Source organism: Cyprinodon tularosa, unplaced genomic scaffold (assembly GCF_016077235.1).
Source record: "Cyprinodon tularosa strain WSP-4 unplaced genomic scaffold, ASM1607723v1 ctg189, whole genome shotgun sequence".
Lineage (NCBI taxonomy): Eukaryota > Metazoa > Chordata > Actinopteri > Cyprinodontiformes > Cyprinodontidae > Cyprinodon > Cyprinodon tularosa.
This window is the reverse complement of record NW_024038669.1, coordinates 205,359-227,308: the sequence shown is the minus strand read 5'-3', so window position 1 is coordinate 227,308 and position 21,950 is coordinate 205,359. Positions and strand designations below refer to the sequence as shown.

Below are 21,950 nucleotides of genomic sequence, written 5' to 3'. Positions count from 1 at the left end.
TAAAAAAGTAATGCTGTGATCATAGAGAGCAAATTATCCAAATAGCAAAAACAACTACAAACTTGTTCTAAAAATTCGAGTTCTTGGCCACCTTAGGGAGTTGAACAAAGAATAAACCATTTCAGATCAAACCCTCAGTACAAACAGGAAGTTAAACCTTAATGCAGAGTATGAAGGGAGCTCAGGAATACAAAAAAACAGATAAAGTCAAATAGCGAGCTTCTGAAACAGAAGTGTGTAACAATCAATACGTTTATGCTGTATGAGTAACAATGCAGGACATAAGAGGCTTATAGCGTCCCATCTCAATGAAATATAATCAACACTTCTGCCAACTTCATAAAAAACTCTCTGACAATCATCTTTCACTGGCCTCACCCAGTTATAAACCTCACTTAATTTATAATACAGCAGCCTTTGTTGTGTCTGCATTTTCTGTCCTTTAACTGTAGTTTCCATTTTATTTCAATGTAAAATCCTTGACATGTGGTATTTTAAGAGCATATTGTGCAGATTGGTCATGATGAAGAGTGTTTCCTTGTTTTTTGTACATCTGCTCAACCTATGTGCATTAGCCTCTTTATCAGCACTGCAGTCAGTGTGACAGGAACAAAAAAAACGCACCGAAGCTCACAGAGCTTCTTGGCCTGCCCTCAAGAAAACATGAAGGCTGCAGGTTAAGAATATCCAAAGATACAAAAATAAAGACCTTTCTTTAGAAATGTTCATTAGACATACTTTACAGGAAGCATAATGAAAAAAACAATAGTTTTATATGTATGATGTCTTAAACACTTCTGCCAGTCTCTCCAGAGGCTGTCGGTTTGTCAGTCCTGCCTGATATGTTGCTGGCTAATGGGCGGATTACAGCGTAGTTTCACAATTCCCAGAGGACTAATCCTAATTAGTCTGGTGATCCCAGACTTCTCCTCTTGTGGCTTCATACGTTTTACATTTGTGGTTTAGAGTGAAACATCTCAACAGCTTGATGGGCTGCATCGAAATCTGGCACACAGATTTACTACCTCTTAGTGTAAATTGGGATTTTGGTGGCCTTATTTACCCATATTATCCTTTAGGACTGAATTTGTTTTAAAGTATTCAGCTTCAGATGAGTGTTATTTGAGCTAATGTAGATTAGAGTCCCAAAGCTTTTTCAAAATCTCTCTGGTTGCTCAGACATATGATACACATTGCGTAGCGATAGAACTTCATCTTTAACTTCCCCTTTTTTTTGCCACAAAACAACACATTTCAATTTATTTTTTAGGAAAATTGACATTTTTTCTTTAATTTTTTTTCAATTAAAACCACCTTTTCTTGCAGATAGGTCTAGAATTACTAATTACCAAACTTTCATTGGGGCATTTTATCACATAACTATGCTTTAATTTAAACTATTCCTTTGTGGTTGTATTGCTAGCAGGTGAACCCCTTCCCTGTTTTAAGTCTCTTGCAGGCTTTAAAATATTTTCTTTCAGGATTACCCTGTATTTTGTTTAATTAATCTATATTTAACTCTGACCTCCTCCCCTTTCCCTGCTGAAGGGTAGCATCACGACATCATGATACACCTTTCTCAATGTTACTTTTTTTGTATCCCTACATAATTTCCTCTAAGATGTCTGACGTGTTGTCTGGTTTTGATTTAAAGTGTGTAAGCGTAAAGGGGTCTGAAAAATAGGGGACACAGTAAACATTTCAAAAGAAGGTGAAATAAGAAGGCTGGATGTGGCAAAAAATAAAGAAATCCTGGAGGCAAACACTGCCCACTGCATTGAACTTGGATATTCAATGCAGTGGGCAGTGTTTGCCTCCAGGATTTTATTTTTTTTTTCTTTGTCCACAGTGACAAAGTGGTTGGTGGATTAGACAAGGAAGATGGTTACAGTTGATGATGTGAAGATTGATGGAGTTAAATAGTCGTGATGCTGAAAGAAAACTTATTGGAAGCTGCAGAGGACCTGATGCTGTCAGGGAGGTTTACATTCATACTGGAGATGGACTCTATGCAAACAATAGAATGACTTCAGTTCATATTTGTGTCTTAAGATGACTCAATCAAAGCCCAGGGGAAAATCTAGTTAAGCTGCCAAGCAGTCACACTAAAATCCCCCAAAAATTATTTTGAAATGCCTGAAAAAGTATATAAACCATATACCACATGCCATATAAACAATTGTAATGGTGGACAGTAGCCTTAATATGGCAGTATGAGGTTCCAAATATAGAGGTGTTTTGCTTAAAGTCTGAGTGTGAGCTGATTAGTAAAAAAGAAAACAAAAACAATGCAAAGCTGTCTCTTACTATGCAAAGTTAGTAGAGACATACTCCTTATATACTACATACATCTACATTGCACTAGAAGATGCACACATATTTTTTCCTGTTTTGATTTACATATAGAAAAGTTGAACACCATGTTTCTTTTCAATAACTTCATAAATATGTGTGTATTGTGCAATATCATAAAAGTGTGTGGCTGTAACCTCACAAAATGTATAAAGGTTAAATGGGTATGAAAACTTTTGCAAGGGACTGTAGATACAACGAAATAAATCAAATAATTATTGATTAATAACAATGAAAGTCGTAATTTTACAGCAAAAAATACGCTTTTTTTTCTGGAGCAGAGGTTTATTGAAGCAAGGCCGTGTTTGTGGAAAAAATATCTTTGGAGGAGCAAACTTCAAAAGGATTGCATAAAATGGCTGGCACTCCTGAAAACATGTGGTATGAATTATCTGCACAGCACTGTGGGGGACAAAGGCACAGAGAGAGAGACGAGAAAAAGAGATGTGAAGAACATTTCCACCAAATCTTCTAGTCTATAATTGAACACTGTCTTTTATTTTGCTGTTTTCTGCCTTTTGAAGCCACACTGCTCCCTGAGAGCTGATGGATGTGTAATGAAGTGTGGAGGAGAATAATTGCAACTTCAGCTAAAATGCCTGTCGTTCAGTGTCTCAGCCGCAAACACTTAACAATGAAGCAGACAAGCCTTGCAGATGAGAGCTAAAATCATTTTTTAACACAGAGACACGCTTCCCGCACGTCACATAATCTCATCCATTAAAGGTGCGTGTGTGTTCGCTGAGGGGGGTCCATTAATAAAATATGACTGTACCATATAATAGACCTGTCTGCCAAATTACAGGAGACAGAGAGGTAGCTTGTTAGAGGTACTGAGGGGGAGGAATGTGTGTGTATGAGAGAGAGAGGGAGAGAGAGATGAAGCCTAAATGGACAGATTAAGTGGACTGCTCTCATCGAAAAGGCGCATTAACAAAGTGCTGGTATCGTTAATAAGACACAGGCACAGGTTGCGCTAACAAGGAGTTTAAATAAAACTGAGCGAACAGGAAATGGCTGGTTAATTACTTTTGATATCTACTTTTACTAAAAAGTACAGTGCTGTGAAAAATTTATTTTTATTTTTCCCCCCTTAAATACTTCTGATAATCAAGTAAATTAGACAAAGAAAAATCATTAAAATGTTTCATTTTCAATTCAGTTTATATATATAGCACCAATTTCACATCTCAAAGCACTTTTCAGAGACAAATTAACCAGATCATACAGTCAGATTAATCCAAAGTTTCCTATCAAAGGAAACCAGCTGATTGCATTGACTCATTGACTCCAGAGCAATCCCTCACACAGAGCATGCTTGCAGCGACAGTGGAGAGGAAAACTCCCTTTTATCATAAGAAAACCTCTAGCAGAAAATATTGATTTCAGTTTTAAAGAAAGGTTTCATCTATTGAAAAGAATAGCTTTCAAACCAATCTCTACTAGTGGACAAAGAAATCCTTCAACAATTGTAATAACAGGTTTTATCTTCAGCATTTGCCAAAACAGGCACAAAAAAAAGAAAAGAAAAAAAAACTGTCTTTAATACGAAACATTTGTGAGTGTTCAAGTGTTACCTGTTTAAGGTCATAATATGCCATCTGAATTGGATTTAAGTCCTATCTTAGACTAGAACAGTCCCTAATTTTATTTTCAAGCTATTTTGAGGTTGATTTGCTGGTTGGTGTCATTTTCCTATTGTGCAACCAAATGTGTCATTCAGCTTAAGGTCACAAACTAATGCTCGTGGAGAGTCTCAGTCATCCAGGTCATAGTCATTCCAAAAAGTTAAAGTTAAAATAAAAAACCACTGGACTTTGTTTTCCAAATTTGAAGATGTTTCGCTTCCGATCCAGGAAGCTTTCTCAATTCAATTCTGGATTAGCATTGAGTTCCAGTCTTTTATAGAGTAGCCCAACAAAAGCGTTGTAATGGCTTAGAAAGAAGTCACAAACTGATGCCCAGATATTCCTCTTAAAGATGCTGTGCAAGAACACAGAAGGCAGAATGGGTCATTACTAAGTCTCTTTCTAAATTTTCCAGTGGTGGTCATTTCTACCCATTCTATTTCTTGCTGGTGAATCATAATTTTTTGTCCTATTTTCTTATGCTAGGTAGGGTTTTATTTTTCAACTGGCTTTTTAATTTCAAAGGTCTGGTAGTCGACAGGTCCATTTTCAGCTAATGATATTAAACTCAGTTTGGTTTTTTTTTATATTGGTTTTTCACAGTTATTATCTAACCGGGGCAGGCAGTTAGTTTTCATATAGGGCCAGGTTGGTTTTTATAGATTTTCACTCTTGCAGATAAGTAAATTAATTTGAAAACATCTCTGTGCAAATAGTCAGATTATTTCTGCTTACTATTTGATTTGTTTGATGATCTAAAATATCTCAATATGACAAAAGGCAGAAGCATAGACATGTGAAAATTGGCAAATTCTCTTCCACAGCCCTGTAGATATAACACAGGGAGATAGAAGCTTGTACACACAGAAACACCTCTCTAAATCCAAATCAAACTGCCATGAGTCACACTGTCACTGTGGCAACAGTAGCCGACTCCATGCAGAACACATTCTGTCATCTCTCTTTTCATTTCCCTGTGTGCCACACACAATCCCAACCATCGTTCAGCTGCACTAATTCCTGCACTGATCTCTCAAGTGCATCAGTGCATAAAGCACTTCAGGTGTTCACATGTGACTATTACAGGTCAGGAGCAGATTTCTATCTCTCAATTCTATAAAAGGTCCTCATCGTCTCTCCCTTTAACCCCTACATTAAAAGGGGTAATATTTTCTGCTTTCATCCCAGTAAAGACGCAGATGTTTTTGTCCTGTGGATGTAAAATGATGGTTTCTAAAAGGAGCTGGACCCGCACTCTTACATTTCAGCCACCAGATGGTGTCTCCCATCACTGCGCAGAGAAAAATGAGAGAGGAGGGAGGGAGGAGGTGCTTTGGTTATTGCCTGCTCCATCCATCTTCATAAACACAAGCAATAGTCATCCTCTGAAAACAGCAACAGAGATAAATTGAGAGGACGCTTGGTTACGGCAGGCTTCCCGGTTAGTTGGCCTAGACTGCAGGAGTATCTGTTGTAAATTTATGGCTCTGTTTGTTGTTGGTGGTCTCTGTGGCTTTGGATGTGCTTGAAACAGCCTCTGGTATTCATTGGTATTCAGTCATGCATCTTCACTCAGAAAATCATCACTGCGGGTTAAGGAGTCTGTCTGAAAAAAAGCACATGTGAACATACTTTTTTGCATCCCTGGAAAAAGAAGATTTCCATCTAATCTGAATTGGCTAGTGGGGTCGCACCCAGGGTTTGCTTTAGTTTTTTTTTTTTTTTCTTTGTATTCAGGTGGATGGAATGAAAAATACATCTACACCAGATGGCCCAACATTTTTAGGCAGTGCATTTATTTTCAGATGCAGAGAAGCAGATAAAGAGAACAATGCAAGTTTTAGTGTTTTCTGTTTAATAAGATGCAGGGGACAAACTGTATTACTTTGTGTAGAGATAAGAAAAATAATAAAACAAAAGACACATGTGGAGTTAGTATGATAGTCATTTAAGGACAGAAAGAATGTCATTTAAATTCATATAACACCTTTTACAGATTAAAATATGTTTGCTCCTTCAGGATAGGATCAACGTTTATGTAACCATGATTTCTATTTTTTTGGACAAAATCCCAAAGTAAAAACAGTTTGTACCTTAAGCTTAAGAACTCTAGTTTGGAGAAATTATGATGATCCACAGCACTACAGCAAATCTACCTATGTTTGACCTCCGAAATCAACAAGTATTCTTCAATGGCTTAGTCAACATCCAGACTTGTTTCAGATTTAGAAGTTGCAGCATGACTGTACACATGTATCTATAGTAGCAGAAATAAATCTGTTTTGCAGCAATTTAGAGTCCATACCCCTCCATGGTGATACAAAAAACTAATCAATTTCAAGCTGCTGTCACCATGTGTGGTGCAAACTGTTAAAAGTTAAAATACATTTTTTTGTTGAAATCTGGAAATGTTCATGACATACAGGATTAAAATTACATAACTCTAAAACATATGGTGCTCTACACATCCAACAAACAAATATGGTACTGGACTTCATAAAATGCATCAGAATTAAAGTGACATGTGCAGATATGTATTTATGAAGCATATGTAAATTATTAATCTTTAACAAAACGTGAAGGGTAAACAATAATGGGTATAACGAGCTCGGATATAGATATATGTGTAAACTATATGAACAGGTATACAAGTATAAGTTTAACGTAGGTGGGTCAAAGTTAGATTAGTGTTAAACCTGTATAATATGAAAAATGCAGAAACAAAAAAGTTCTATTTTTTTTGGTCAGAAGAGAGTTAAAGGAGAGGGGAAAGAGTTGAGTTTCCCGACTGCCTGGTGGACAAAACTGTCCTCAAGTCTGCTGGTTCTGTTACGAAGATTGTGAAAATAACAGCAGGCTGAAGAAGCAGTGTGGGTGCAGGTTTACCCGCCATGCTGAGGGCTTTCAGATGTAGATTAAGATGTAGGCTGTATAGATCCTTAAGTGAAGGGTAAGAGGTGCCAACAATCATCTCAGTAGCTCTCATGATGTGCTTGATAGGTTTGATGTAGGATGCAGTGCATGCTCCATAGCACTCTGTGATGCAGCTGGTCAGGATGCTCCCAGTGTCACCCTTACAGACACATTGGAGATGGAGGCTTTAGTTCTTCTCAGTTTGTAGCAAAAAGTGGAGAAGCTAATGCCCCTTCTCCACCAGTGATGTTGGGTTCCTGCTCCAATAAAGGTCCTCTTGATGTGTGGTTCATCAGGAACTTGGTGCTTCTAAATCTATCCACTGTAACACTGTTGATTGTTAGAAGAGCATGAAGGAGGTTGTTTTACCTGGATTCCACAACAATTTTCCTGAATTGAATAGAGACTGTCTCTTCTGTAGAGCAAGGCCATTCGACTCACCTCATTTCTGTAGTTTTGCTCCTCGTTTTTGATGACACAGCGGTGTAATCTTTAATCTGTAAACTGAACTAGGAATTTGAGTACAAAGGAAGGTGGCCTTAGCACATGTCCCTGGGGAACACCCTTGATTGCATTTTAACATAAGAGTCCTTTTGTACCAATGTGTCAGAGCTGTGGGTAATGCAGTGGTGTTGGTATTGTTGATCAAACAGTTAGACTGATATGTACACTGGAAGGGATCTTTGGAGGCAGGAAGGGCAGGAAGGGCTGCATGACCAACCATTTTTGAAGAACTTCATGAGGATGGTTGTTAGTACAACCAGAGAGTAGGTAGTCTGTTTTAGAAATAAGGGTGATGGCTCCTTAGCGACAGTGATAATGGTGGCTGCTTTGAAGCATGTACCGATAATAGTTTGACTCTGGCTTGACGAAAGATATTGAAGATCTCTATAACTGCAGCTACACAGCTGTTCAGCAGACATCCAGTTATATTGTAGTGGCTTGAAGCCATCATAATGTTCATCTTGTCGACAGTGCCGACATCCGGCCACTATAGACCAGACAGGCTTTCTGTTGATGAGTGCTCCTGTATACCTCAAACCGGGCAAATAATTCATTCAGCCCATTTAGCATAGGGATGGTGCTGCCACAGATCTGAGGAGGGGGCTTGTAACTCTGTGCTGGCTCTTCATGTCCCTGCTGTTCCCTAAACAGTGAGCTGCCCTCCTGAAGTATTGCTTCTTGGCATCCCTGACTCCACAGAACAGGTTGTTTCTGGCTTTCTTTGGGCTCAACTGGTCTCATGCTTTGAAGGCAGAATCTTTGGCTGTTAGGAGTCTATAAACCTCTCTGGTCAGCCTTGGTTTCTGATTAACCAGAAACAATGATGGGCTGCAGATGGACTACAGAAGAAACCTTATCAATACAGTTGGATTTGTAAAAACCGACAGAACCTGGGTACTGCTGAAGATCTGTGGTGTTTTGGCTTGTAGAGGTGCCATTAAACATTTACCAATCTCTAGAGTTCAAACAGTCCTGTTGTGCCTCTGGCTACACCTGTACATGTTGGTAAACTGGTTTGGTGCCTTAAACCAGTGGTCTGTACTCAGGCCTTAACATGACAGTGTATGGTGACTACGCTGGACTGCTGTAACCTTTTTACCAGGGCCTGGATGGTTTGGATAGATTTTATTAACCCCTTAGGCCCAAAAAAAGATTCCCAGAAGTGTGTGCTATAAATAACAATTTTCTGACAATTTTGCAACAGTTACAAACTCTATTTAAATTATCTTGAATAAGGTTCAATGCATCATACACTAACATTTTTGAAAATACCATGAATGCAACTTTTAATTACAAACTTTTGGAAACCCTTGACCCGAATGTTGACATTAAATGTGCAAAGATTTATGCAACTGTAGTAAACTAAAACAAAATTTCAGAGGTTTTAGTAAAGATATACTCTGGCAATTTGGATTTGGACAGAGCTTGGCACATTTTGGCACCATCTACAAAAATGCATTCATTTTTAAATGCATTTTTACTTGCAGAACAATTCTATTTACATATCTATAATATCTTAGTTATTTTAGTACTTGCATATTTCCCCACAAAGATTTATTAAAACAACAAGAAATCAGCATGTTTGACTCCAACCGGAGCATATTTATTCAACAACCTGTGCAGAAATGCTTTACGACTCACATCACTTTAAATAATTAAAACCACCAAAACATATTCACTAAAGTTGATATCATCATCATGCCACACCTCAAAACCATTTCCTTTGGACATGAAACAAAGGGAAACATTTTTTTTTTTACTTTTGAGAAGCCAGCCTCCCGCCAACACATGCAATACCTCAGTGACATCACTACCATAATTACCTGACATGAAGGACTGTGTAGATGTTGGTTTTGGCTCTGATGCATGTGAAGCTGTTATCGTGTCTAAACCTGACATAGACAGGTGTGATGCGTAAAGCCTAAGTGCCTTTATAAAACTAACCAGTCAAATTCAACAGGAAACACTGTACTTATGATTAGACTAAACTCCTTTAAGAAAAATGGCTTGGTATAAAAACATAGCCTTATCAGTGGTCTGTGGATACCGTAAGGTGCGCACACTGTGAGGTTTCCATTACGCTAAATTCAACATTTCTTGGTATGGAGGATCCACAGAGAGTTGGGAGGATGATCCTCCTAAAATTTGAGCATTTTCTTTATGGTGGAATGGGAACATTAAACCTGAAGGAGCCCGATTTATGACACACAATTTATAATACCTGTCCTACTCCCACAGTATCCAAGAACTGCATGCAGCCACAACAGCAATGAACTAATTCTGCAAATATTCACTTTTGTGCAATGGACAGATGTTACTGGATGATGCTGGTTACAAAACTTCAGAAAGCTGTCATAGAAGTTAGTGTTTGGAAAAAACATTAAATAGTCGGGTTTAATTGTTTAGCTGCCTCTTATACAAAAAATATATCTATAAAGTTAATCTCTGATAGTGAGTGAATAATGGCATTGCAATGGTAAGTTTCTTTTCTGTGTTATTGTTCACTTCCTGAAAAGCATATAGTTGATCATTGTTAAATGACATGTAACAGGCTTGCTTTAGATTGAGTGATCATCATGACAGCGATATAGTGTTATTATGTACGTTTTTAACAGTTTTCATGTGCGTGATTAAGACAATGCATTATGGCCCATGTACATAAGCTTTTTTAATGGATCCGTGTTTTGTAATGCAACTGCCTTTTTGTTTCATGTGACATGATCCTTAGTGTGAGAGATGTTGGTCTATAAGTTTTCATTTAACAATAATTCATTGCCTTTTTTGCAGGTTTTAAATTGGAATCATATTCAAATATAAGTATCTAAATTTCAATGAGTCATTGTAAAACAAAGAGTAAAAATTGCAGGGGAACAGCAGGTACATGATTTAGTAGGAGCATGATGTTTTAGGTTAGATTAGATTTTAGATTAGAATTGTATTGAATATTATTTATATGGTGTCATCAAACTGGATGTGTCCTTATTGAGGGTATAAAAAGTGTAAATAAATAAGTAGATTAATAAGCATTTGAGTGACCAACCTGTAAAAATGCAATTAGCATTAATATATATAATTGTTAAATAACGTTTTTATTCAAAATGATTGTCTAATTTAAGTAAAATTAAACTAGTAAATTAAAAATAGTAAATAAATATATGAATGTAAGGAAGAAAAGACAGATGATGTATGAGGAGAGGTAACATCTGTGGTTCGTCAGGTTACATTAATACTTAAAGAAGAAAAATCTAAACATTACTGGAGATAGCTCACAACATATTATGTCATGTACGTCTCAAAGCTCAGTTACTAGGCTGTTCTTTACTAATATTTTATGGCTTGAGGTGTTTTTAGTCATTTCATTGCAAGACAAACATGATTTTTGTTGCTGACTGACTCCAAGTTTATATTTATGAGCCTCTATCTGTAGAGCAGCATCAGGGTCCCAATCTCAGGCCTACTGTCCTGAATATTTTATTGAGTTTTTTTTAGCTTCAACACAACTCATTCAGATATTATTAATTATATTCATTTGTGCTATCAAGAAGAAAAATCAAAACATTTTGGGAACGTTTCCCCATTACAATGATGTTTTTTTTATTTATACCATATGTGCAGCTGCCCATGGCAACATTAGAAAGGAAGCATGGAAAAAAAAAAAACATAAATTACATATTTTTTCTTTTGATTTTATCTATATATATTCAATGGAAAGTTAGTTCCTCCCAGTGTGTTACATGGGTGCCCCCTTCTTCTAGTGTTGTAAATTGAAATCACATATTTCTAAATTTGAAATATTTCTTTTTTCCAAACAATCTCAATACATTTTGTTTGTTAGATGCTGCGGTTTCTTTAACTTCAAACATTTTAAGAACATCTGAAAAAAAATATCAATAGTTGGCTACAAAATAATTTCTCATCGCTGCAAAGGGGGAAAAAATAATTCAAAGATTTCTTTGCTACTCCATTTTCCCAAAGACGAGTCTACATTTAAGATTATTAGTTGAGCATTTACTCATTAATTGTTCGTATTAAGAGCAATATCATAAATTTTGGTTTGCCACAAAAGGCTTTATTTGTTTACTCCAACTAAATGTTCGTTTTAAGGTCATGTTAAATTACACACACGGGACCAGTCATTGGCCCCCAAAATTACTTTTAAGTCCCCAAAAGTTAGAAAAAACATGAACCACATCACACACCAACACATAAACAAATTTTTCCTAGTAATTTTTTTTTAGTCTTTTTATTCTTTTCTTGTTGAATTCAAAACTAAAGCCAACCATTTTGTACTGGGTTCAGTTTGGATGCCAAAACAAAACATTCTAACATACTCTTATTTTTGAGATTTTCTTTCAATGAAAGAGTTTCTGAAACTGTGATTTAATATATGATTTAAGTACTAAATTTAAGTACTAACTGCCCACTGTCAATCCGTGATTTTAAATAAAAACTTTTTGAGAAAACGTCTGTCTGCTGTGAATACTGGGTCCTCTGCTCTGAGCCCTGACATTTAAGTCCATGAAAAATGTTTAATTCCTTGGTTTGCAAAAGTGCAAATCATTTTTAAAAAGTGTGGAAAAATAAATTCTAATTAGATTTGAAAATATTTTTGGATCCCTTGGTCTATTTTGTAATAGAATAGATTTTAAAAACTCTAAAAAAATAAAATAAATTATATTCAAAGTGTTTATCTTTGATTTGCCTCAAACATGAAATTTTACTCAACATACTGATCAGGAATAAATCCCCTCCCAGTTTATAACGGCCAGTACTTCTTTATTTTTTTTAGTTATATGTAGTTAGTGTTATTTAGATGGCAAAGAAAGTAATGAACATCCAATATTTTCAAATGAATTCAAACAAAATAAAGGTTTAAGACTATGCAGATTGAGATCCGGTATTGTACAATCCTAAGCTCTTAAAATCTGGAAAATGAAAGTATGGTTCCATGTTTGGATAAAACAACCCAGACTGTCTACATCTTTTCATTCAAGGTTTTGAAATAAAACTTATCCAGATTTGTACCAATGCAATAAAAAGTAGTGAAGTAACCGTTTACTGCTCAGCTGATTTAGGGTTGAGTTCTGATAATGAGAGGGAAATTAAGCTTCAGAATGAATTCCATCCGGAAGACTCTGATCCGCCTCACCTGGATGACCTGCTGGAGTCCAACCTATAAACCTCAGCCAAACATCCTCAGGACTGCACCTTTCCCAGAGCCAATCGACTTACAAGATCTCCTTCTTCAATCGTAGTTCCTGACGTTTCTTCTGTTCACCAGCCGTCTCTCTACCAACCTCCACCCCTTCTCCTCTGCGAGCAGAGAATCTCGGGACAGGCTCCGTCCCATTCATCCTGGGCTTATTCCACCATCAGTGTCCGGACACCGGGGGGAAGACTAATCCTCTCTCTCCTAAATCCATTGATCTAATCATCCATCAGTTCTGAACACAAAGCCTTCTGCTGGTGTCCGAGTGTCAAAGAACTTGTATATTATTTATGTCAATAAACTCTTCTAATTACATCTTCTCTCTCTGCAAGTCTCTCCAGGTAGAAATGAGATGGATATCTCAACAACTTGTAAAACAATGTCAAAGGATTTTCTCTATTACAGAGGTGTCCTTGAAAACTACATTCCTGCAACTTTTAGATGCATCTCTTCTTAATCGCTCATGAATCTAACAGCTGAGTTCCCCTCTGTATGTCATTTATAGTAGCAGAGGCCTGGTAATGAGCCATTCATTTGATTAAGGTGTATTTGAGAAGTTAGCATCTCCAGCACAGGACTCTTGAATGTGATGAAATACAATGAAATGCTTTAAATTTCATTTTGCCAGAGATGTGAGCGACATTAAGCTGGACTGCTCGGTGTAAAACAGTTGAATCACAATTTTCTTTCAAGCTGTGGAAGTTGACAGCTTTATGTAATCTTTGTATCTACAGATACACACAAACGTGTCTGGGATGAAACCAAATTTGATAGTAAAGCTTAAGAAAAAGAAAACCCATCACCAAAAATCCCTGCATAGAAGCTCAGATGGATGAGCTTGTTTTTCACTCCGGTTAAAGAGCACATCCATCATGCAAGATACATTTAGCACTGCTGTTTTACCCTTCATCCATCTCAGCCTCTCTTTAACGTGCAGAGGAGGGTGGAGATGAGCCACGTGGGCTCATTTGCAGCCATCAGAGTGATTCGGGTACAGGCTCGCCACTCTCTGACTTCTTTCCATCAGTGTTTTTTTTCCTTCTTTTTTTTTGTGTAGAACACCAGTGGTGCCAACAGCTCCATCAGTACCACCAGATGCACTGAGACACATTTGGGCAGCTCACTCTGCAACCATGGTAACAACAAGAGATTTTTACTAGTTGGCAGCAGCCAATAGCGGGGCACTTTGCGCTCACCTCTGTCCAATGACAGAAAAGCCTCCAGCCCGGCCCACCTCGAACTGACACCGATGGGCTTGTGCAAAAAATTCTTTTGAGATTGGATGAAGAGAGTGTGTGTGTATGTGATCCTGCAGTATAATATGATGAGAGGATTTCCTCATTTACCTGCAACACTGTAGAGTGGTAGTCATTCACTGAGAGCATCTTAAATTCAGCAGTGCAGTAACCCTGCTGCCTGTCATCTCCCTCCATCACACCTCTATACACGCACAAATACACACACCAACACAGGCAAATCTCAGCATGTGACCATGCAGTTTTAAAGGGAACAGGATAACAACCCAATCTCTGACAGAAAGAAGAAAGCATGAACCACTGCAAGCTGTCAATAAAGTCATTTATTATTTCACACAATGGATAACATGAACACTTCAACTGTAGTTCTTCTTAATAAGTGCTCAAGGCTGCCAGCCAACAGAAGGGTAGCAAAAAATGAGCATTTCTTTTTCAGGAAAGAGGAATAAAAAAAAAATAAAAACAAACAAAAATAACCTACAAGATCATGAAAGAGAAACATGACCGAAAGCATGCCAGCAGACATGGATATACATATATAATACAGGTATATATGTGCTTAGGACATATATCTGTATGCTGGCGAATGCGAATACAAAATATATGTGTAGGATTACACATACATACTGTGAGGAATATATGCATATGCATGTGCATCTAGTATTTACTCTATATGTCAAATATTTGCAGTTTTTAATATTCATACAATGTACAAAAATGCCTCATGAATTAAAAAATTCATTACAAAAAGAAACATATCAAACAATGTACAAGTCTTGGTTCAAATTCAATTGAAATTCAACTTGTCTAAAATATTTATGCATACAATCAAAATTGGGCATGCAAATCAAGGAGCGCCACTCTAGAAAAAGGTTCAAATACACAATGTATACAAATTAAAATATGCCCACGCTTTTAGAAGAGCTCACTTTGTGCTCTAGAGAAGTACGTTTATTGGTTTTCTCAATGCCTCGTCTGATCTCTCAGTTCGGAACGTTACAGCTTTGAATGGGAAACTGATGCTGGAAGGATGACAACGTTTATGACTTGAAATACCCCCCTGCCCCCCCGTCATGTCAAGGTGAAGGACTGCCACTGTATGCTATCAGGGGAATAAGAGCACAATCTATTGGTTAATATGTCTCATCAAACATGATCTCACTGTGGCGGAATCGTACATAAAAGGCTGCAAACGAGTTCAAATATGCTTACAGACTCTAGCAAATCTATTCATGCCCTTTAAACCTTTTAACATTATTCTGTTACAACTGCATGATCACATGTGTTTTATGCGACAGAACAACACAAAATAGTAATTAATCGAGGAGTAAAATAAGGTGATGCATGGTTTTAAAAATGTTTCCCAAATAAAAACTCAGTAAGTGATGCATCCACATCTATAAAATTTCCCTAAATCTGATACCCATAAATAAAGACTGCTTAAAACCAACTGCCTTCTAATGTCATATCATAAATATATGGAGTCCACCTGTAGGTGAATTAATCTCAGTGTGAATGCAGCAGTTCTGTGGAGGTAAAATGGGAAACACTTTATGTCACTTTCCTATGAAATACGGCGGTGTCAGCATCATACTGCTGGGATATTTTTCTTCAGCAGTGAAGAGAAATTCACTTTCCAGTAGGACAGTGGCTTAAAGAATATGGCCATTAGTACAATGTGATAGTTTAGAATGGCATAGTCAAAGTACATACCTAAAGAGAGAGATGCACAAACCTGGTTCTACAAAGTACTGAATTATTGGCGCTGATTGCAAATGTAACCAAATATCTTCCGATTTTAAGCTTTTTATTACTGTTAAAAGGGAGTTTCTTTTTTCCACTGTCGTCTTAAACATGCTCGGCATGCCGGATTGCTGCAAAATCAACACGCTGCAAACAACTGTTTACTACAGTTACATAACATGCCCATCCAGGAGGAGGGAATAATACAATCTGCTCAGTTTCCTAAAGTTTTTAACCAAATTTAAAAATAATCTGAATTACTGTATTATGTCATAAGTAGAACAAAATCGAATGCATGAACTTAATTGGTAAGATGCCTGTAAGATTAGATTCAACATGTGTTGTTGAAATGAGATGCATAAATAAAATTATTTGACCTGTATGTAGAAAAACCATGAAAAACCATATATATTTGCATTACTCGAGTGTTGGTCTGTCACATAGAACCTAAATGACACCCACATTGAAGTTTGCAGTTAAAAAGCAAAAACTGTGGGAAAAATGTTCACAGATTAGGAAATCTTTAGGAAGTGATCAGATATCAGCATGTCGTTGAACCATCTGACCCTGACCGGTTGCTAACAGGAGCATGAATCCCACACATCCTGTATGAAGTCTCAGTGTTGACTGAAAGCTCTGGATTTGGGCAATACTTGTCAGTGTTAGAAGGCACTGGAGCATTGGCTGGTAGAAGAAGAGACACAACAGACAGGACAGCAGAGAAATTACCAGGGGCCTTTAACCCCACCATTAGAGACCACCACCACAGCACAGAGGCGTAAGCAGCCCACTGGCAAAGACCTAACCTTTACCAAAACAAATGTGAGACTCATAGAAAGTCATCTACCAAAGACGGGTTAAGCATGCTAGCATTAGGTTGGGAGTATTTTTGGCTTTTTCCTTTGAGAACTCCCCCACAAACAGCCCTGCTCCGTGCTACAGCAAAGCACCTTCTGGCTGCAAGCAAAAGGAGCCAAAAGTCAGCAGAGATCCATTTTTAGTTGAGAAGACTACATATGGGCCTTTAAGATGTTTCACAAGGTAGTAAGAAGGATAACTTTTAGCAGACCTGAAACTTAATCGGCCTGACTAATGAGTGTACTAAGAAATTCCAATGATATAAACCAGGAATAAAATTATCTGTATTTGGTTAGCAAGAAAATGTTAAACATTAAGGCATAGTGTGACCTAATCTCTTAAAATCAGAACAGGAAAGCAGCTAATTTGATGCCGATACATAAAAAAGTAAAAACATAAAATATACATAATTTTTAAGTTGCTTTTAACCCGATCTTCATCTCATCATCATCTCATCGCTGTAACCTCAGGACTTAAAATAAGGAACACGAATGACAGAGCGTTAGCGGTTTATGAAGTCATATCTTTTTAGAACCTTGGTGTATCTTAATATCTGGCCCATGCCTGGGATCAGATTCCGTTACTATTGTCATTTCTGTCAGTGTGCTTCAGTCGTGACGGAGACGGATGGCTTTAATGGGCGGCCCTGGGTAGTATCCACGCGTGACAGAAACAAAATAACACTATTTACATCAAACACGTCAACGCTGTAGGTTTACATCTTATTAAGGCTGTACTGCATAGAGAGGCAGTAAGTATAGTTTTCTTGAAATGATAGTCACTTTCTGCACAACTTTATTATCATTATTACAAACTATTATTGATATTATTCACAATCCTCCTAACACCAATTCACCTCATTCAGCAAGTAAGACCACTTAATTCTCTTTGTCGAAGGGTGGACCCAGGACATGACTTCTTATTTAAGGTCGTCGCCAGATACATGGCCGAATGCATAGCAAGCAATAAACGCAAATGTGTTTCTTTTTGACAGCTGCTTTGTTTCCTCATTTTATCTGACATTTTTTTTCTCTGTGGGAACGAGAGATCTTAATTACACGTCAAGACACTGAGAAGAATCGATACCTCCTGACAGTAGCTCGTCTGACTCAGTGGGTTTTTCTGTTTCTGCTGCAGCTGCATGGTGGTTTCTAGGTCAGTACATGACGTGTATTAAATACAGCCACTCCGGCTGCTTCAGGATAATAGGGATCAGAAAACTAGAAGAAAGCCCAGAGACAGAGAGATGTGAAGGGATAAGGGCAGCATCAGGGTTCTGATGACTGACGATGTAACAGTTATGCACAATCATGAATACACTTGAGTCGTTATCTGGGTGGTGGTAGTGGTGGTTGTGTGTGTGTGTGTGGGGGGATACTTGCCATTTTCTTTTCCTTCAGTCAAAAACAGTTAGTGATAGAAAGGAAACATAAGGCACAAGTTGAGCTGCTGCAACTGGGAATATTATCCGACCTAAAGGATACGGAATCAGCTGGAGCAAAAAAGTTGCCAAAGAAACGCTGGACTAAAATTGATGGCTCTAGAAAAAAAAACCACTGAGTCCCAAACACAGATTTAAGTATTTTTTTTAAGTTAAAAGGCTTATCAATACAGGAATCCATCGTGGCTACATTCTACAGTGCACATAGGAATGGTTTACATCGCTGCCAATGTGGTGGGAAGTTTGCCATACTTTCAAATACTAAGTCCTTATACTCAGACTTTGGTTTCAAAATTAAAACACTGGAATTGCTTTACGGAAATCAGCTGCAATAGGGAAAGAGTGGTAGGTTGGGGTGGGGGAGGCTGAACTGTCCAAATTCGACTTAGACTCAGGCTTATTGTGTTTTTTAATTGCTTTTTGGCTGTGTGGCCTGCATATACGAAGTGATAAAAAAAAAAAAAAAAGAACAAAAGCAAAAGCAACGCATGCTCTCTGGAGTGGACGCCTAAACCAGCGGATGCAAGGAACACATAAGGCTTAAACAAGCATATAAGTGCTGCATTTTTTTTTTTGATTGATGCAAGTGAACGGCTCTTCATAGTGCATTTAACAAACTCCAAAAGTTCACCAAAAAACACACATTCCTCTTTTATCCAAGGCTCCCCTCCCTGGAATACAAACACAATAATGAGCGTATGAATGAATATACGTGGTATTCTTCTGTCTGAAAACATACTTGTCTTGAGTCACACCCATGTCTGTTTTTGGTTATAAAACAATACACACTTTCATTATCTACATTTCTATTTAATATACTGGAAGCCAGTACACATCTATGAGCTGGTTTTTTTCCCCCATTATACAGGGCAGGCAACAGTGGACTTTCAGTTCTATGTACAGTCGGGGGACAAGTCTTAGCCACCGTATTGCCTCAGTTCCCTGCCCAGGAGCGGCCTGAGCATGAGGGGCGCAGTACATGACGAACAGACTGAAACAGGGAAGCTCAAGGACTGCAGACAGAAAACATCAGTAGGAGCAAACTGGGGGTTAAACCGGGAAGATGAGCTGCCAGGAAGTGTAAATTTCTTCTAAAGGGGGACAAGAAAGCTTGGAAAATACATTAGAATGGGAAATCATACACAGGGTAGGGAGGGTTAATTACTAATGTATTATTCTGCATGCCTTTGATAAGCTTCCACAAAAAGTAAAAAAAATAAGCAGAGCAGCACAGTTTTATATTAACCAACCCCCCCCCCCCCCCCTTCCCATTTGCTGGTAAAATATATGGCTAAAGCCACATTCAGATACTGTATCGTAAAGTACCATACACGTCACTGTATCAGACACATTAAGAATCACATGAAAGCCTACTCTATCATAAGTACCACACACTTTTATAGCATCAGATTTAGTATCAAAGAATACCACAGAGTGCCGTTGAGAAGAAAGTTCAGGTGGATCTTTGAAAGGCCCGTGTCTGGATGGGGCTTCTGCACACTGAAGGAGGTTGTTGTTCTTCCTGCTGCATCGTTGCTGCTCCGCCCTGCTGAGCTCCTCGAAACCAACCCGACAGGAGAAAGAAGTCAAAGTGCATCAAAGAGTCCCCAAAATGAGGGCACTGCATCTTTTAGGGCCCTGAAGCAGCCACCATTCTAACGGTTCTACCTTCAGTTCAGGGCTAACATTTGTTTTTCGCTGCAGTTCTACTGGCTGCAAGGGGCCCACAGTTCATCCCTGCTGTGGCCCCTGCCTCTGCGTTTGCCCTCTTTATTGACTGGAGGCGGCACAGTCCGTGCCTGATGCACCACCGTCTCGATCGTCGCAGAGATGGAGTCGTGATTTGGGAGTTCCTGATGCTCGAGGCTCAGGCTCTGCCTGAGGCTATGCCTACCTGGCAGGTTATCGCACCTCTCGAGAACAGGCATACCCAAAGTCCTCCCTTCGCTTTTCCTGCTGGCCAGTCCATCCAGACCTCTAGCATCAGCCCAGACTTCCTCCCTGGTGCTGGCCGGCTGTGACTCCTCTAAGGGCTGCTTTCGGGGCCGCCCGGGCCGCCTCTTGATGACATTATTTCCTGTTTTGGCTTGTCGCTGCAGACGTTTGGCACGAAGGATCTTCTGCACGTGATCAAAGTTCAAAGAATGCATCCTCCTGACGTCCTTCTGGATCTGCTCCACCTCACGCCGTTTATACCTCCTTTTAGAGGGGACACCTGGGGGAGTAAAGAGAAAGATTTAGGTGAGTAAATAGGTTGCAAAGCAAGCAACAGCTTTCATACAAGTATGGTGTAATTTATCTCATGGAAGAAAGTGTTTTGTTTTGTTTTCCTCAAGAGCTTCCTGCTAATTTTGAGATATTCATGTAAGCTTTTCAAAGCACAGCTGAGCCAGGAGAGCAAATCCTATCCTCTAATTGTCTGTTAAAAAGCAGAGAGGAGGAGATCGTATTCTGCTCACAGGAAACCCAAAGAAATGTCTTCTTCAACCATTTAATATATCACCACATACAAAAAGTGGTGCATCTGGAGAACAGGCTGCCAAAAAGCCACACACACTCCAGTACCGAAAACGCATCCAAAAGACATTTTCCCAGTATCTCATAGACACAAACATAAAAAAAATAAAAAAAACTCATGCATGCAAAAGACTCCAACATGCAGAAATAATGAATTCAGCAGTTCAGAATGGCTGAGCAGAAGAAACTTGAGCCATATTGTTTCCTTCACACTGATGAACTGGGCAGCGTGCCCTTTACACGCTGCTCTATTCTTTCCGCTTCCCTCCTTCCAATCACTACTTCTATTCTCTGCGCTGCTCTTCATGGGAGGCGATACGCAGCTCTTTCATTTTCAATTAAACTGGAAACACTGCACCGTTTCATTTCCGTCTTCATTTCACAAACAGCTTCCTGATCGTGGGTCTGTTTCAGCCTCCCTTTATGTTTTCCATCTTTGTCCCCGACCCCATAAACCCCCCCCACCCCACCCCCACATTCCTCCTACCCTCTCCTCCCTGTCTGGGCACCGCTCCCGGTGCTCAGAACGGGCAGGAGCCAAAATGGAGGAAAGAGGACAATCAGCCGCTGGTCCCAAACGGTGCACATGTTATTGCACCGTGTCTCCTTTTGGAAGTTTTTTGCTTCTATTTCTGGTTTAATTCTGTGATTTGGTTGACAATTTGTGTTGTGATCTAACATTTGAGTCGAAGGATTTCCCGATATTCTTTTGTAGCTAGGAATGGGGTGGATTTTGGGTCTAAAATTTATGGTTAAGTTATGATTAAATTGCTTTGATTTAAAGTACTTTCCTTATTACACAGTATTTTTCTTATCTTGAGTGCAACTTTAATAAAAGTGTCCCACACCACCACTGTCCATCTGAACCAGATTGCTGATTCTCAGTCATCCAGGTCATAGTCATTCCATTAAAGTAAAAAAACAAAACAAATGCAAAAACATTTAAATTGAGAAAGCTTCCTGGAGGGGAAGCGAAACGTCTTCAAACCTTGGAAACCAAGTCCAGTGGATAAATTTTTTTTAACTTTTATGGAATCTAAACCAGAAATATGTAAAAACTACAATGTGCTTGGAGAGTGTAGGCTTCTTCTGAGTAGCTATTTTTCCTTCACAATGTGAGGAAACCCTTTTTAAAAAATCCAAATCAGCAACAACTTTTAATAGTGTAATTTAAAAACCAAATCACATCATCTGTATGCTGGAAATCTTCACTGTACGGTTGCCAAAAAAAAAAAAGTTAGGAGAGGCAGTGAAATTAGTAACTGCAGAAAGCACTCAGTAGCAGCAGTTTATGAGCTGCACAGGGGTGAGCGCACACGCACACAAGCACACTGCAAAGTAGCAGAAATTTATGAGCTTCATACACGGAACATAAAACCGATGACCTTCAGAGGCGCGAGGGGCTCTACAGCACCGAGGACCTGTTTCTCTGAGGAACGGAGAGGCGTCCCCACCTCCACACGCTGCCCCGTATCTGACAGTAGGTCTCTAACAGAATAAAGCCATCCTCAAAATACAGGAATATGATG

The 21,950-nt window shown here is 38.6% G+C and overlaps 1 protein-coding gene across 3 annotated transcripts in view; it reads right to left on the bottom strand.

Annotated features, from left to right (window-relative positions):
• Positions 1 to 14,167: 14,167 nt before the first annotated feature.
• setbp1 (SET binding protein 1) overlaps positions 14,168 to 21,950 on the bottom strand; it is a 53,557-nt gene continuing 45,774 nt past the window's right edge. For all 3 annotated transcript variants that reach the window (XM_038282889.1, XM_038282891.1, XM_038282890.1), the window contains one exon: positions 14,168 to 20,119. In XM_038282889.1, coding sequence (XP_038138817.1) covers positions 19,611 to 20,119 — 509 coding nt within the window. In that variant the 3' untranslated portion in view covers positions 14,168 to 19,610. The remainder of the gene's footprint in view (positions 20,120 to 21,950) is intronic.